The 17,541-nt window shown below is 40.5% G+C and overlaps 1 protein-coding gene across 3 annotated transcripts; it reads left to right on the forward strand.

The window, feature by feature from the left end:
- Positions 1 to 3,336: 3,336 nt before the first annotated feature.
- On the forward strand, positions 3,337 to 17,130 carry LOC132979508 (ATP-sensitive inward rectifier potassium channel 10-like). 3 transcript variants are annotated; one of them, XM_061045372.1, is made up of 6 exons: positions 3,337 to 3,906; positions 10,298 to 10,643; positions 12,519 to 12,730; positions 12,829 to 12,960; positions 13,115 to 13,292; positions 14,622 to 17,130. In XM_061045372.1, the coding sequence occupies exons 2-6, from the start codon at positions 10,298 to 10,300 to the stop codon at positions 14,999 to 15,001; spliced, it is 1,248 nt and encodes a 415-aa protein (XP_060901355.1). In that variant the 5' UTR covers positions 3,337 to 3,906; the 3' UTR covers positions 15,002 to 17,130. The 3 variants fall into 3 exon arrangements, with proteins under 3 accessions (XP_060901355.1, XP_060901354.1, XP_060901356.1); XM_061045371.1 differs by lacking the exon at positions 3,337 to 3,906 and adding an exon at positions 5,660 to 5,923; XM_061045373.1 differs by lacking the exon at positions 3,337 to 3,906 and adding an exon at positions 5,773 to 5,923 and having other exon boundaries at positions 10,330 to 10,643.
- Positions 17,131 to 17,541: the final 411 nt, after the last annotated feature.

The following is a 17,541-nucleotide window of genomic DNA, read 5'->3' on the forward strand; positions in this document are numbered from 1 at the left end:
ATCAATCGTGACATCCTGCATCTGTGATTGTTGAAAAGCAGCAGCAGCAGGTCTTTAAACTCTCTCTGAACCTGCTTTCAGTGTTTCTTCTTACCCAGACTAGGACAGCGAGTTCAGCAGCGGAAGGAAGTGAGCAAACAGCAAATAAATATTCAAGAGATGTGACGAGGAACTAAAGGCTGCAGAGATGGAGAAAGAGAGTTTCTAAAGGATGAATAAAAACGGAGGTAAGCCCGCTAACACCAACACTGAGAGGAGCCAAAAGCACTTACTGACCCTGACACACATACACACACACGCACGCTCACACACACACATGCTCACACACACACACAACATCCCTCCCCGTCAGGTATAAGACAAAGTGTTTACCACCTGATTCTGACACAGACATGAGGTCCTTGACCTTATGAGGTGAAGTGTGATGAGATGTCACACACACACACACACACACACACACACACACACACACACACACACACACATTACGTAAAACCATCTTCTCCTTTAAGATCACGAGAAAAACACACCAGCATCATGTTGCTCATGCTTACGTGGTCTCATGTATTTCTTAAGCCGAAATGCTTTCTTCATATGAGCTCCAAAGAAGCCGTGTGTCTTCTCCTTTTGTGCGGAAATGTTGTAAAATGTTTTGAAAACGGTTGTGTTTTCTGTGGAATATTGGTAAACAACAACAACTGCAATCATGGTTTACTTACTGTAAGAAGTGAACCATATTTAAAAAGCAGTGGAGAAGAAACACCTCTACATTTTCTGCTTGTGTGAAAATGGCAGCAATCCCACCGAGTAGAATTATATAGTTTACAGAATAGTTATCCATTCAAAAAGTGTTGTGTAGCAACATCATGAAACACTTATAGCTTGTATATTTATCTGTTTTTCTACAACTTTGAAATGAGTAGGAGAACATGAGGTGGCAGGCAGTGTGTTTGGTTTTATGCGGGTTGCCAAGTATCGGAAGCTTCAGTGTTTAGCCAGCTCTGCGTCGGTCTTCAAACCTTTCCTCTCTCCACTTTTTCAAAAGCATCTCCAATATGGATCCTGGAGCTTATTAGAAAAAATGCAGAGGCTTTTAAAGGTCGGGTAGAATCCGTTATCTGAACCAGTTCTCTTGCCCGCTTCCATCGCTGCCACACCTGTGGGGGGCGAGGGACAAAACGGCTGTGTAGGGGGGTGGGGGGCCTTAAAACCTCCTTCTGTGGTTAAAACAAAGACCATTCAAGATCAGTCTTCCAAGTTAGAAGGATGACATACTGTCTCTCTGCGTAGGGTTAGGGTTAAGGTTACGGTTAGATATAGGAACCAGCACTTCAACATAGCATGTTTAGCAATATAGCAATGTCTGATCATATAGTAAGGTCACTTTATCATTTAATTAAGTAGATATCTGACATATTGGACCTTTAAAGTACAAAGTTCCTCCTGACATCAATACAGACACAGACATACTGTAAACTCATGTTTATATTCTTTACTTTGTTAAGGAGTGGCAGAAAATTAAAATGCTTAAAGAAGTGCTACAATAATGCATGTTCTTAGTTACTTATTAGCACAAAGAATATATTTGAATACGCCAGCAAAGATTGAAACAACAATCCGCAAAATCTCCCCGAAACGTTCAGTGGGTGTGCTCATGGGGAAACACAGGCCGTGAATAACCTACAAGAAAAGGGAACACACATGTTTCATAGTTCTCCTCTCTTTAGTGAGTTAAAGCCCATTAAATCAGTGTGTACCTGTGATATACTGAAAACGTGCGGGACATTTTATGCACATTTTGCAGAAAATACACAGCACATTCACAAAGTGAAAGAAGTTAGAACAGCATGAAACTATTGCACAACCTCCACAGCCTCGAGAAAGATTATTTATAGCTTTGACAGGCATGATTTCAAAACAAGTTTAACATAAGCAGAATATAATTGTATACATCTCTAAAAACGGACTAACTGTCTCCACAGTGTGAAAGAGGTTGGTAAGTTTGGTTTTTAAGTTGTCTTTCCGTGATGCTCCCTCGTCTGTGTCTCCTCTGCGTCATGTGTTCTCACTTCCTCCACCGTGGTTAGAGCCTCTGGTGCCGACTGCAAAAAGTCTTTGCAGTTTCAAACAACTTAATTATGTAGCGAAACCACACGGACCAGAGCTGAGTTTTTACGGTTTTGTAGTTTCATGCTTCAGTTTAGAAATGTGTTGTCTTGTAAGACCCTTGTTGATGCAGCCCTGTGAAGTCTCTCTGTCCTTTGTAAACTTACTGAATAATTCAACCAGGTGGAAACTAGATGGAAACCTCAAGTGTTGCTCATTTTTTTTGTGGTCAGTCAGCGTGACTCACAGCAGGTGAATTACACCACAGGTTTTTGTTTTTTTCTGGTAAGTGTAGGGTTCAATAGGTTGGCCTTGCAGACACTTCTGCTTCCAGTTCTGTCATTGTCGTTGGTTTAGTTTTTTTGAAATATCCATGATTGGTGTATTTCAAGTGTTTTTACGGCGCCCGCCTTTTCTTGCTGGGATGTTTGATCTCTTTAAAGTTAATGTCGCTTAGTACCGTGTTCTCCTAGATGCTCGGACATTTGTAAGAAGGGATTTTGCTCTTTCATACACTATTTCTTTTGTTTGTTTGATCGCAACAGAGCTCAATGAAGAACACCAGCAGACGTTAACATGCAGGAGTTAGCAAGAATGCTTCGTAGTCCCTTGAATTGCCTTCATTGTTTCTTGAAAATAAATTTTTTTTTGCAGATACACTCCTGATGATAAATTACCACATGCTTGATGATAAAAGGCATTTGCTGAAATTTGCATCATGACGGAGTATACTCTGGAACTCTTGACCACATTAGGCTATAGTGGTCCTCTTCAGCTCCGTCCACCTCCTCCCCCTGATTTCAATTAAATAATGCTTGGTCACCCTCTCCTGAGGCAGAATGAGGGCCCGTATTCACCTCACGGATGTCCCTCTTTATGTGTTTGAGCTCGACAGGACGCTCAGTACGGACGCTCTTGGACACAGCAAACGCGGGGCTCAGAAGTTATGAATAGGGGGCTCTGTGGTGCCCCCTAAAAGACTGTTTGTGCGTGTTTCTCTGTGTGTGTGTGTGTGTGTGTGTGTGTGTGTGTGTGTGTGTGTGTGTGTGTGTGTGTGTGTGTGTGTGTGTGTGTGTGTGGGTGTGCTGCAGGGGGTGGTCTGTTGGGGCCGCTTGTTGGCGTGTGCTGTGTGCATTTTGTGGAGAAAGTGCATGTGAGGCCCCAATTGTGAATCTGTGTGAATCTGTGTGAATCTGTGTGTGTGTGTGTGTGTGTGTGTGTGTGTGTGTGTGTGTGTGTGTGTTTCTTTGCACATTTTCAGTACGGTACATTGAGTTTGAAGGTGAGAAAGTGATGCAACAACATATGCATTAACTGATTTTTTCAGGTGGATTTAAAGGCCGCCATTAGATGCACTTGTTGTCCTAAGTGTTAATCGGATACTGAATTGAGACTGGGGGGGGAGTGGCGATCAATTATTACAGCAATTACACAGACGTTTGCAGGACACAGCAGGAATTCAGGAGTGAGGGAGAGTAGAATTGAGAGAGAGAGAGAGAGAGAGAGAGAGAGAGATGCCTCTTATAAAGCCAAGTCCTGTCTCTTTGGGAAGAATTTGCGAGCAGTGGGACCGGGGCTTCGGGGTCAGAAACGGGAGCCCGGTGAGTCAATGACCGTAACTCTCCTGGATGGTGCACCCATGTCGTGGGACGCAGGCTGCTGAAGTTTTTTTTACAGTCCCAGAAGTGTCGTGTGAGCATGCGTATGACAACAAAGCAGACATGTGGACGACAGGCTGAGGCTCCGGGCTCCTGCCTCCTCTCTGCACGGGTCAATTAGACTTCAATCCCAGCAGAAAAGGTAAGCGAATCGATTTCTCAGCAGAGTGTAAAGGTCAGTATACAAGATATAAGCAATGGCTTTCATATTGCAACATAAAGTCGTTCTTAAATTAAGAAATGAACAGTTTTACTTTGTGGTTGTCAATTGCTCCACCTGGGAATTGACTTCTGCAGAAAGAAAACATGCATATTGTGTCTCGTTCAATTTATTACCAAGTGTTTAATTTATTGACAACTAAATGTGCTGTATACCAGTGAACTTTCATATTTTACTGGTCAAATAAAAGTGAACAAGACAAAAAAAAAGTAAAGAAAAAAAAAAGGAATATCTGACTTTCTAATTCATCTAAACTTCAATGTTAGACATGGATGTGAAATGCTAACAGAATCCACATTGACGCATTTTTGAAATGAACTCAAGTTCTGACAACACTTGTATATCAATGGATGTAGTGATTTCAGGCGTACAGTCTCACAGGACGCACTGTGGTAACGACAGGGCCATTCCAGGTGCGGACGACCAAACTGTCTCGTCGAAGATTACATCCGATCAGAGCATCCGATTAAATCACCTCAAATTTGATTTATCCTCACACAGGTGTGACATTATGTTTCCTCTAAATGCAACAAAGGAGATTCAAAGTAATGGATTAGAAAATGAATTTGGGTTTAGATCACGTGATACAATGACACAGACGTGAGCAGTGGATAGTAAACTCTTAGTGTCATGATTGGTGAAGGGATCCTAACTGTGCAGTCTGCTGCAGCATTGAAGGTAAAAAAAAATACAAAAATACACAAAAAGTGATTTTATTTCTCTGAATTTGCAGGGTAATGATTGAAAAAGTCGTTATGTCTGATTTTAATTTAATCCACAACAACTATGTCAATGAGACGAGTAGCTCTAAAACCCTCTTTTTACTCATATTTGTCATTTTTTATGATATAGTGTTGTGAGTGTCTGTCAGCCTTTTGAAAAACAGCCATTTGACATTTTAAATCTTGTAAAAGGAGAGGTAGTTATTGGAGACATCCGAGTTATAATCTATCAAGAAATTCAAGCAGAACGAGAGAAAAGAAGGAAACGTGGATATATGGAGGGTACCAAGGAGTTACTTTCAATTCAACAAATGTTTTCACATTTAATAACATCATCTTCAATGTTATTTTCTAATAAATCTAATCGATATTGCTAAGGAAAGAAAGACAAAGAAAGGAAGGTAAAAGTGTGTGTGTGTGTGTGTGTGTGTGTGTGTGTGTGTGTGTGTGTGTGTGTGTGTGTGTGTGTGTGTGTGTGTGTGTGTGTGTGTGTGTGTGTGAGGGGGAGAGAGATGGAGGGGATTACTCCTCACTCCAGAATACTAACGAGGGCCTTTTGTCACAGATCTCTTTCTCTCTCTCTTCCGTTCCCTCGTTTTTCCTTTCACTCATCATGCACACACACACACACACACACACACACACACACACACACACACACACACTTTTATAATTATACATACTTTTCTAATTATTGCAAATAACATACACATACATGCATACCAAATCACAGTCCCTCACACACAAACACAGAAATGCACATATAATTGCAATCCCACTCTCACTCACACACACACTTGTTACACACACACACACACACACACACACACACACACACACACACACACACACGCACGCACACACACACACACACACACACACACACACACACACACACACACATACGGATGGACACAGAGTCGTTTTTGTCAATGGTGTCTTTTGTTTCTTTTATCTCAGCTGCAAACAAAGCATTCCTGTGTACACAGAGGAGAGAGAGAGAGAGAGAAGGAAGGAGTGAGAAAGAGGAAAGCAGAAAAAAAAAGAGAGAGGGAGAGAGACGGAGGGAGATCGGGAAAAAAAACAGTCTGCGGGCCCCTTTTGTTTTGGCCAAAAGAAAAAGTTTTGATTCAGTTTTTGGATACGGCTCACTGAGGCAGGGCGGTACAGTAAAGTTGCAGCGTTGCCATGGAGATGGAATACATCCGACTGGAGAGGTTGGTCACAAATATTTCACTCTCATTTACTCCCAATTGCTCTATTAGTTATCTGATATCTGACTGAGCTGGAATTCGAGTGTTTTTTTTTCTCTCTCTGGGAGTTGTGTTTGAGTGTGAGAAGAAAATTGGGTGAGAGGGCGATACAGAGTTGAAAGAGTGAAGTTTTCAATGGTGTCATTGTAATTAGGAATCTTTTGAGGGGCTCACCCTTGCATAATCACCAAAGTCAGACGTAATTAAAGCTGATTGGTTATGCAATCTATGAGCGGCATTGAAGAAGAAGCTATTTCGATTCTCAAAGAAGGACAAAAGTATATGGAAACCTTTTGGTTCAGGGCTGTTATCATAATTATGATAACACACAAAAAAGGAGGTCTGAATAACATCTCTGCTTCTACACACAAGGTGAGGTCAGCATCGTTTTCTTGTGTTGCTTTGCACATTTCGTGTAGTTAAAACTTACTCCTTCCCCTGACCTCTTACAGATGAAACCTTTGGAGTGAACTGAAATGCAAACTCTAGTATTTTCATTTCCTGCTTCTTTGAACTTATGATGAACTTTAGAAGAAGAAGTATGGATATGATGAATGGACTTGAGCTTGTCTAGCACTTCTAGTCTTCTGACTACTCAAAGCGCTTTTACGCTGCAGGTCACACCTACACATTCACACACTGATGGCAGAGGCTGCTGTGTAGTGAGACCATCAGAAGTCTCCTACTCATACATGTTCAAACGCCTCAGACGAAGCAGCAGGAGTCAAGCGTCTTGCCCATGGACAGATCGGACATGTTGCTGCAGGAGCCGGGGATCGAACCCTCGACCTTCCGGTTGCACAATGGCAGAGTTTTTTTTTTTTGCAAAAGTACAATTCAGAGGGACTATGTTATGTTTTAAAATACATGAACTAAATAAAAATCCAATGAACTTTGGGATGCTTATCAGGATGGAGATCAGTCGTAAAGGCTGCATCTGGTCACAACACTGAGGGAGGGGAGTAGGGTGGGAGAAGCAGTACTCAAAGGGATGGTTTTGTTTTGGTTTTAGAGACTGATATCTACTGGATATCACACTTAAGCTTTTGTATGTTATACCTTTTAAAAGAAATACTGACACATAACAAAACAAAACAATTCCTGACTGAGAGACAGCAGGGCAGCAGTCCCCTCCACAAAAGCCTCCATCCTCAGAAATCTTGACCTTTTTAAGTCCTCATCCAAGAATATTTGCTCCTGATTAACTATATCAGCGCTAAAAAAACAGAGGGGGGAAAGGGACAAACAGTGCACTAACACTGGGACAGACAGAGCAACCAATAGAAGAAAATGACAAAAACAGCAACATGAAGGCACAGAGGATAATACCAAACCATATTTGATTGAAATGTTTTTTTTATTTTGCAGAAATGTAAAAGATTTGGGTATTTCTTCCACCACTTCTTATCACTCATAATCATTGGCCGACCTCATGATTATGTGGCTTAATGAGAGCAAATATCTACAGCCAGGAAGGGGAGATATTCAACCACACACACTGTAAGCTTAATGATAGGGTGTCCATATACTTTTGCCCATTAGGTGCCCTCTTAAAGTTCATCCGGTGGAATCTGATTAAGAACTGGAAACAGATAAACGTTTTGAGAGGTACAGAAAACATCCGAAAAAAGACTACAAAAGGATCCTTGAACCAGGCTTTTATAAAGTAATTCCTGATCAGGACTGAATGATTCAAACTTTGGCTCTTTTCCTAACAAACTCTTTCCCCCGTCTCCAGTTACCAGGTAAAAGTTCACTCTTTGTCCACTAAAGGCCTCTCTAGTAAGAACCAACTGTAAAGCCCTAGAAAGACGAACGTTATCTTGATTAACCTGTTAGTTTCTACACAAAGATTTTTTCAAACCTTAATTGATTCATTCATGCATCTCTCCTCTCCTCTATCAGACAAATGAGACTCTGTGAAGAGCTTGTTGTTTCATGCTGAACATCTTCGTTCTAATTCTCCTCTTCCTTCTTCTCTCTCACGTCCTCCTTATCTCCTTCTTTTCTGGGTTATCTGCTCCCCGGCCTTCGTGATTTGTTGGACGTAAGTGAGCATGCCAAATGTGTGGAGATACAAGTTACTGTCTGTATGTCATTGAAAGGGTTTGAATGCATTAAAATGTTCTGAGAAGGGCAGACATTGTAGCAAGAATCCAACAGTATAGAGCATTAGAGTGCAGATATTATTATGTGTTTTATTATATTATTTTTCATTTTGTATTTACTAGTCTCGCCCATAGATTGTATCCTAATATGGACGGAGCAACAGACAACTGGGAGTGAAGCCAAAACATTTAAAGCTCCCCCTGCTGACTGGATGCAGTATAGATTTTAAACGTTGCCTCCTCCATGTTGACAGTTTGGCTTAAAACATTCATCCGATGCTGAAAACCGTGAAGATCAACTTTAGGGCAACAGGTACTGGGGTTAGTTGAAACTTAAAAGGTAAAAAGTTAAGAAACATTACAATTTGTTAGTGGAAATATCTAAAAAGACAGCCTGTGGATACCACAAATCCTCTCCAAAAATGTCTACTTTATCAAATAATTCCATAGACTGTATTCTACAATTCTGCAATTAATTTAGCAGACGCTTTTATCCAAAGCGACGAACATCAGAGAGTAAGTAAAGCACAAGCAAACATCAAGAAGAGAGGAATCGATGTCAGTAAGTGGAAACAAACAGCTTATATATATTTATATATAGGAAGCAGATATAGCACTGCCCACTGGTTTTTTTATAACTTATGTTCTGAGAACTTGTTTCAGCATTTATTTTTAAGAGTTAAATGAGACTGAAAATTAGTAACTGAAACCACTAATGAGGGAAATGTTTACTCGGGTTAAAAAAAATCTAACAAGTTGCACTGTTGTTTTTGCATTAACTTGTATAGAATTGCAATCATTTCTTCTTGCATCAATTGGATTCACCTCTGATGGCCGTTGGAAATCATAAAGGACACTTCCTCCTTTGCTTTTCTTTGAAAACGAATAGGCTATGTCGACTTCTTCTCTTTGGTTTTACCCCAACCTGACTCAAAATGAAGTTAGAGAACTAAAAGATAGCATCTTCACAGGAACTGCTCAGTGCAAACATTTATTATCAAGATCCGTGATCAAGACTTTGACCACAAGAAGCGACACCTCTGTCGTAAGATGCGTGGGACTGTTCTTGCAAACACAAGTTGTAAGATGGTTAAAAGTTAAAGTACAAAGTTTATGTTTAAAATTGAATAGCTGATGTGTCAAGGCAGTGGATCAAATTTGCCCATCTGAACGATTTTATGAATACTGCAACCATGGCCTGCATTGTAGACATGAAACTGTTTAATTCAGATGCTTTTATTTTAGTCCACTCGTGAGCTCCTCTCTGGTGGATGTGGTTTGTTCAGTGTTTTTTTTTTTAAACTGGTGGTCCACACACTCAGACACGCAACAGACTCTGAGAAAAAGTGTTGCATGCATAATAATGTTTTATTGTTTAATTATACTTATTAGCATTATTATTATTATTATTATTATTATTATTTCCAGAATCTTTTTTTTGATGTAGTTCTTAATCCACCAATCAAAAACAAGTCTTGTATACCAGCCAACCTCAAATAAAATCCCTCTCTGAGACTGTGAACAATGGGCTGTAGGTTACCAAAACCTACAGTCACCATGGATAGTTTCTGCCTTTCCCTTAATAAGTCACTACAATCGCTATCAGTTAATGACGTAGTGTTGGTACTTTTACAGTCCCTTAAGTACTGGGTAAATACCAGGTAAAAATAGAGTAAGAACAGTAACTTACTTAGAAACCACAGCAGAATTACTTGGAAATATCTCTGGTATATCCCCTTAATTTAGGTCACCTAATTGTAGTTGTCGCAGGTTCACATTTGGTAACAGCCCAAATTGAAATGCATACTTTCCAGGGAATTAGGCAGCGATTTTACAGAAACAGTTTAGGAATTTGCTGTGACTTACCATGTTGAAATATACAATAAACAAGTACTTCTCATGGCTTTAGTGTGTAACTCTGTCAGTGTATTACTATGAAGTAGCTTCCATTTTTCAGAGAAACTAAGACAAAACTGGACTGTAAAAGGAAGTATGATTTTTTGTCATACCAGGAATTACCATAACTTGGTAAGATCATGGTTTCTCACCCTATATTTACCCAGTACTAAGGGACTGTAAAAGTAAGTGTTACCAAAAAGGTTTATCTTCTTCCAGTAAGCTTGTGTACAGACTTCTTATTTCACTCTAAACACATCATAAATGACCATATTAACAGCACTGACAGGTTATCAAGACAGTTTCTAACATCTCTTTCTTTGTTGTTTACCAGATGACATCTGCCACACCTCCTTCCTCCCGTAGCCCCTCCCCTCAGAAGGTTTGCCACTCCCAGACACAGACAGACGTTTTGAAACCCTTACTGGGTGGTGGCATATCAGGTGGGGGCGGGACTCTGAGGAAGAGGAGGCGTGTCCTGTCCAAAGATGGGCGTAGCAACATTCGAATCGAACATGTCAGCGGGCGGAGTGCTCTGTACATGCGTGACCTCTGGACGACGTTCCTGGACATGCAGTGGCGCTGGAAGTTCTTCTTGTTCACCTTAACATTCGCTGGGACCTGGTTCCTCTTCGGTGTTCTGTGGTATCTGGTGGCACTGGTTCACGGAGACCTGCTTGGTGAGTGGAGAAGTGGGTGTTGGGGAGTCGTATGCTGTACCTCACTTCAGAGGTAGAATCTTTCGATGGATGCAGTCGAAAAAGCACTCAACCTTCTTGGCCTGTCCCCGCCCTAAAACCTTTGGTATCTGAGAGCCACCCCACCTAGCAACCTAGACAGCTGCACTGGAACTAGCTAACACAACTTACATGCAAGAAGCCTAAGTACTGTATGCAGCCTGACGTGCACCTGCTCAAAAATACACATTGAAATAATCCAGACTGCAGGGCCTGTGATTGGTCTGCTGAGTAGCATTCCAGTCCTTAAATCCTAGCCACGGGACAGGGGTTGCAAATTAGTCACGGCTAGAAACCTGTATACATGGCATTTACTTTGTATTTAGCATATGAGGCAATGCCCATTGCACGTGTCCCTGTTAAATAAAGGAATGAAATAAAGACATGTAAAAAAAAAATCTTATTTTCACCTCAGTCACCAAATAGATGTTGATACTTTTGCAGCTGGGATTTTCAAATGTATTTTTCAGTTCATGTGACATAATCAAAAGTCTCTTTTCTTGTCAAAGTAAAATATCATTGACATCTGTAAAGCTGAGGTGTCTGTGGCCTAGTGGTTAGTGGGGCCCATGTTGAGAAACTGTAGTTCTAGAAGTGGGCCGCCTGGGTTCAGATCCGACCTGTGGCTCCTTTCCCTCATGTCCTTCCCCACTCTCTTTGTCCCCGGTTTCTGACTCTATCCACTGAACTGTCTCTACACTAAACACATAACATCCCCACCCCTCCAAAGAAAACGTTTTTAAAAAATCTCTGAAGCTCAGCAATGCAACTGAAACGCAGCATTGAGATGGGTAAAGATAGCTTCTTTAATTTGGTTCAAAAGACTCTTGAATTCAGTTAAGTGCTGACTGAGTAGTTTTGTTCACAGACAGTTTTTTAAGTTGTTAAAAACAATGATATGTCTCTGTGTAACATCATTCTAAATTCAAACACTTTCCTAGGTTAGGAGTGAAATACAGAATTTTTATCGCTCTATTTTTTAAGTCCTATTTGTAGTATTTCCTTCATAACTGTTTTTTATTTATTTAGTTTGACCCTGAAAATATTTGTATGACACACAGGTCACAATGCTTCTGCACGAGGGCGTTGGGTTGAGTACTGCTACAGTTATGATGAGGGCTGACTGTTTCTATTGGAGTTCACTGTTGGACAAATGATTCAAAACAGAAGTGTGTGATTTTTTTTAATATAGTCTATTTTTTTTGTGACAGGCAGTAAAACATTGCACAGAACTGAACAGTTTGTTGATATAAAAAAAAAAACGTAATTTTGTTTATTTAATAAAATAGATGTCAGAATGTCTTGTTTCCCGTTGCTCTTTTACTGAGGACATAAGGCTTAGGGGAGTTCAGCAACACAAGTATTGTGACAAAATGAAACGGAAAAATAACTACTAAACATCCAATTAGAATAAATTCATGACAGCATTTGATTCATTGTTTGATGTGTGAATGTAGGCAACAATTTTGAAAAATAACTCAAACACCTTAATTTAAAGTAAGTGTTGTGGAGACGGTAAGACGGTAACCTGAATGGAATCTTTGACTGAAACTAACCCTAAAAACCACAGGAAATAACTACATAGCTCCAGCAAGACTCATACTCCCCCTTCCTTCATATAATAGCTGTCAAAGTTCAAGGTTTCTGTATTAGTACGTAAAAAGGTACATTTGTTGTTCAGACGGGAGATTCGGCATTCTAAAGATGAAAAACAACACATTAGAGCAAAAACAATTTCACCGTTCAAATAAAGATGGTTAACATGCATCAGAATTGCTTCAATTCTTTTGTTTTGTCTCTTAAACTCTGATCTTCCAGAATTCGACCCTCCATCAAACCACACGCCCTGTGTGATGCAGATGCAGTCCCTGACGGGCGCTTTCCTCTTCTCCCTGGAGTCTCAGACAACCATTGGTTATGGTTTCCGCTGCATCACTGAGGAATGTCCTGCAGCCATCATCCTCCTCATCATCCAACTTGTCCTCACAATGCTGATGGAGATCTTCATCACTGGTACCTTCCTGGCCAAGGTAGCCAAAACATAAAACATGAAGTTACAAAGTGAAATACAAAGAAAAACCGAGGACAAGATCAAACTTAAAAAACTTATCGAGGTTTCTCTGTGCAGGTGGCGCGGCCAAAGAAGCGAGGAGAAACAGTGAAGTTCAGCCAACATGCTGTTGTGTCGACCCATGAGGGCCGACCCTGTCTGATGATCAGAGTGGCCAACATGCGCAAGAGTCTCCTGATTGGATGTCAGGTAAGTCTCTTCAGATGAATAGCAGATATTTCCAGTGTTCTCCACACAAACTGACAGTGGAAATCAAAGGTTTCTCAACAGAATGGGTGGATTTTATGCCAATTGAAAATACTTGTCAAAACCGATAACCCATAAAGTGGTTATTCCCGACCAGGTGACAGGAAAACTGCTCCAGACGTCTCCGACCAAGGAAGGTGAGACGGTTCGTCTGGACCAGAGGAACGTCCCCTTCCAAGTGGACATGTCCAGTGACAGCCCATTCCTCATCCTTCCCCTCACCTTCTACCACCTCATCGATGACACAAGCCCCCTGCGAGCCTGGGCAGCCAAGGGTAAGCTTCACTTTTAGGACAGGAGGTTTGGTGGGTTTTTGGTCACAAGTTTTTTTCTTAACAGACAGACTTGGTGAGAATACTTATGTTGTAATACGTGTGTTGCATTTCCTTACTGCAATACAATCTATTGTTACCCATGTTGGACAACACTGTGGAAGTAAAGTCCACTGACAGATACAGCAACACTTCAGCTTACTGTACTTCGATTTACCAAAAATGGAAATAAGGCATGGAAGTTAATTATCGAAAAATCATGTGACAGGGTGATAAAACGCAAACTGTCCACACTTCACACTTCACACACACAACTTCTCATCCTTTTTTTTTAGTAGTTTGTAAACAGAGATGGTGTGAACCACTACCTTGTCAAAGTTGTATGTGTTGAGTCTTCTTTGAGTTTTTCATAAAAGAATATAATAATAAAAAAAACTGGAAGAGAGTGAGTGTTGTATTTAACCCTCCAAAAGTTATTCCTTCGTTCAAATTCCTTATATGTTCTTGTTTCTGTATATTTTAAATACATAGATGATTGTTGGGATGCAATTTCGCCAAATCCAAGTGGTCTAAAGCGCATGGTGTTGGGCCATGTAGGCTTCCCTCTGCTCTTTCAGCAACTCAAAATCTGGACACTTATTGTGGTGCCCCTGTGTATAACACATGGAGTATTCTCAGTGAGACTCATGCCCAATGATGGTGGTTGCCATATTGGAAATGATGGCTCCGACTAATTTCCAGATTATCCAGAAGCAGGCCAAGAGGTGGAATCGAGGCCGCAGAATGAATAACTTGGTTTCTGAAACACGCCAATCTAGAGTAACTTGGCTGGCTTGTTGTCATCTAGCTAGCATTTACCAAAAGATGAAAACAGCTGACAATTTAAGGTCAGTAGTTAAAGTGAACACCAGCCTCCTGGCAAACAGCTACAACACGCTGTTATTCACATAAGCCATGCCCGCTCATTATGTACTTATAATGCAAAAAATCTTAGCCTTGGTCAAACTGGATCAGTTCAAGAACAATAAGCCCCCCTCATGGGTTTTTATCAATACATAAATGAGCTAGAGAGACTGAAACAGTTATTTGATACCAGGCAGCATGAACAGCCTGGTACAAAACAAACATCAATCCAGCTGTAAAAATTTGCCTTTTATATGGTTGTAATGGGCATTCATTGGCTTTTGGAACCAGTCACCTTAACTGCAGTTTTTGCATAGTGCATAGTGCAATCATATGTAAATAATCTGCACAATTTCTCTCTCCCATTTTTCTTTCCCTTCACCCCTTCTCTTTTTACCGCTCTACAATTTAATAACTTACTTCCACCAGGTGGGGGCTGGACGGATCCAGAGTTGGCAGACTTTGAGTTGTTGGTGATCATGAGCGCTACAGTTGAGCCGACCTCTGCAACCTGCCAGGTTCGCACCTCTTACCTGCCGGATGAGATTCTCTGGGGTTATGAGTTTCCCCCTGTTGTCTCCCTTTCCCCGTCCGGAAAATACGTTGCGGACTTCGCCTTCTTTGACAAAGTGGCCAAGACCAAGACCACGCCGGTCTTCAAGACACCCAGCCCCCAGCATATGTACCAGAGCAATGGGGGAGGGCTCGTGTCTGAGCTGTCGGATCCAGAGAAGATCCGTCTGGAGCAGAGCTATAGAGACAGAGGTGAAGACCGAGGCCGAGCCAGTGTTCGCATCAGCAACGTTTGAACACTTGGACTGGTCAAGACTGGAGTATTTTTTATTTCGAGCAACTAGCAGGAAACAGCCAAGTTCAACATATACAGCAAATCAGTGGGAGACTGTCTTTTAGACTGTTTTGGACTTAAGATATCTAGGTCCCAGTAGCACCAAAAGATGCAACAGCAAGTTGGAAAGCTCTGGACAACTTTATGTATGCCTTAGTCCTACATATGATGGGAAATGTTTTACACTGGTTTAAATGTATTCATATGACAGCATAACACACTCCCTTACTACAACTGCTAGATATTCTGTATAATTTACAGTAGACACTTTCATAATTCATTTAAAGCTCCCGTGAGGTCGTTTCAGTTTGTGTTGATTGGCGCCCCTTGTGGACAAAGCGGTACCTCTCATCTCTTTGCTGACTTTTCCTATGTATGACACACAAACATTTACAGGACAGCACATAAAAACACATAAAAACACATAAAAACACACTAAAGCATCACATGATAAAATTAAGGATTTCAGTAGCAAGTTGAATAAAGTGCAGCATGCCGAGTTCATACTGTATAATCAAAGATAATAATAGAATGATTGATTTATTCATGGAGAAAATACCCACACAGGTAAAAAAAAAAAAAAAAAAAAATCCCTGTGGGTGGAAAGTACTGAAAACTTAACACGTCGGTTTGGGTTCCCCCTCTGATCAAAGGGTGTCATGAAAGTATGTTAATCAGTTTGAATGTGAAGTTCCGACTCTCATGGGTAAATGATCTCAAGGAGGGTTGGTAAGGTTCAAAACTTCCACAGACAGTTTGGTAGAGAAGTATACTCACCCATACAATACTCACACATAACGTGAAAGTACTCCATGTTTTAGGTTTCAGCTTGTTTTTTTCTGTAACTAAAAAGGAAGATGAAGTAAGTCCGTTTATCAAGCTGTCGCAGTTTCCCCACACCATGCACTGCAAACAGACTCTATTTCCTGTTTTTCTCACATTGCAATGCACTAGAATATGCTGTAGATCAAGCAGTATGTAGAGTCTGTTACACTAATGTAGCACACCAACTAAAAACATTCACATTAAATGTGCTCTGTTTACTTTTGGTCAAGTAAAAAGATGCTGCTGTTTAATATAGAAAGTTAGCACTTTATGTAAGTACGGTATGTACATTTGCACCTTAGGAAGTTTAGCTGCTTATGTTTAAAACCTTTGATTAAAATGTGTTTTTATACTGCTAAAAGCACTTACAAACTGATTGTGTTTGAATTTGAGGACTTAAGAATATATATATAATCTTTTCTACAAGGCTAAATGCAGTGTGTCTGTCTCAAACAAACTCATACGAATGAATTCATGCCATCCAGGGGCATGTCCAGAGGGGTGGCATGGGACCCCCTAAAAATCTGATTGGCCACTCCTGGCCATGTTTCCTGTCAGAGGCGGAACTTGGTAAAATCAACTATTAGGTCTTTTTTTTTGCAAAGGCTGCAAGCTATTTTCCTTATATATCAATGCAGCACATTTTCTTTTGTTTGTAAAAATAAAAAAATGAAGCTAATGTTTACATTGTCTTGTGTTATAAAGTAGATATTATTGGTGAGGTTAGAAAAGGTAAATGATTGATATTTATTCGTGTGTTTGAGTGCACATCACACTGCAGGCCACCCCTGCATAAGTCAGTGCCCCAGTTGGGCCACCCCAGTCATAAAAAGTCTGGACACGCCCCTGGTGCCATCACATACAGTTGTTGTACATAACATTGATGTAAATGCACATCTGACTTTTTTATACAACATTAAGCATTATGTGTGTAGAAGCCTTCTGTGCTATAATTTCATGTTACTAATGCCAAACTTTGTCAAAGTCCCATATTGGCTTTTTTTAAAAACAACAAGGACCTGAGGAGGACTGAGGAGATGACCCACACCTGAGTGATGAGGGATGAAAATGTGAAAGAGATGTTTGTAAGTTACTGATAATGATTCTACTTTAAATGAGCAACAATGATGATTAGTCATGACAGGTGAGGAAAAGAGAGGAATGATGGATGTATAAAGTGTTTAAAATGAGGACAGACTGATGAAATGGGAAAATTATTTCTGACATAAGTGATTTAATAAAGCTGATTATGAGTTATAAAAAACATATTTTGTTCTTTGTCATTCATTAGAAGTTTTAGATTTTAAAGCCAAATACTGAGGCCCAGGATCTCTGACTGTATGCAGTATCTAATCTAACAGCAATGTATTGTACTGCTTAAAGGTATGTAGATACCTGTAGGGGGAGCAGAGAGAGGGGCGACCAGGGGTGGGGCCCCCTAGAAATCTGAGTGGCCACCCCAAGTGCCACCCCCAAAATCTTAAACTGTGTTTGGCTATTTGCCCTGTCAGAGGGGAGACTTATGTTCAAACCAACAATTAGGTCTTTTTTACAGAATGCTGCTCGTAGTTTTCATATCAATGCAGAATTTTTCTTTTGTTTGTACTTTAACTTGTAAATTAAAAGGTTGCCCATCTATTCTATCTATCCCATCTATATTGATATTTGTTTCAGGCC

The sequence above is a fragment of the Labrus mixtus genome, chromosome 8 (assembly GCF_963584025.1).
Source record: "Labrus mixtus chromosome 8, fLabMix1.1, whole genome shotgun sequence".
In the NCBI taxonomy this organism is placed as follows: domain Eukaryota; kingdom Metazoa; phylum Chordata; class Actinopteri; order Labriformes; family Labridae; genus Labrus; species Labrus mixtus.

Coding starts and splice junctions, on each gene's coding strand:
- LOC132979508 (XM_061045372.1), top strand. CDS start 10,298: ATGACATCTGCCACACCTCCTTCCTCCCGTAGCCCCTCCCCTCAGAAG. Junction 10,644..12,518: donor GGTTCACGGAGACCTGCTTG/GTGAGTGGAGAA, acceptor CTGATCTTCCAG/AATTCGACCCTCCATCAAAC. Junction 12,961..13,114: donor GTCTCCTGATTGGATGTCAG/GTAAGTCTCTTC, acceptor ATTCCCGACCAG/GTGACAGGAAAACTGCTCCA.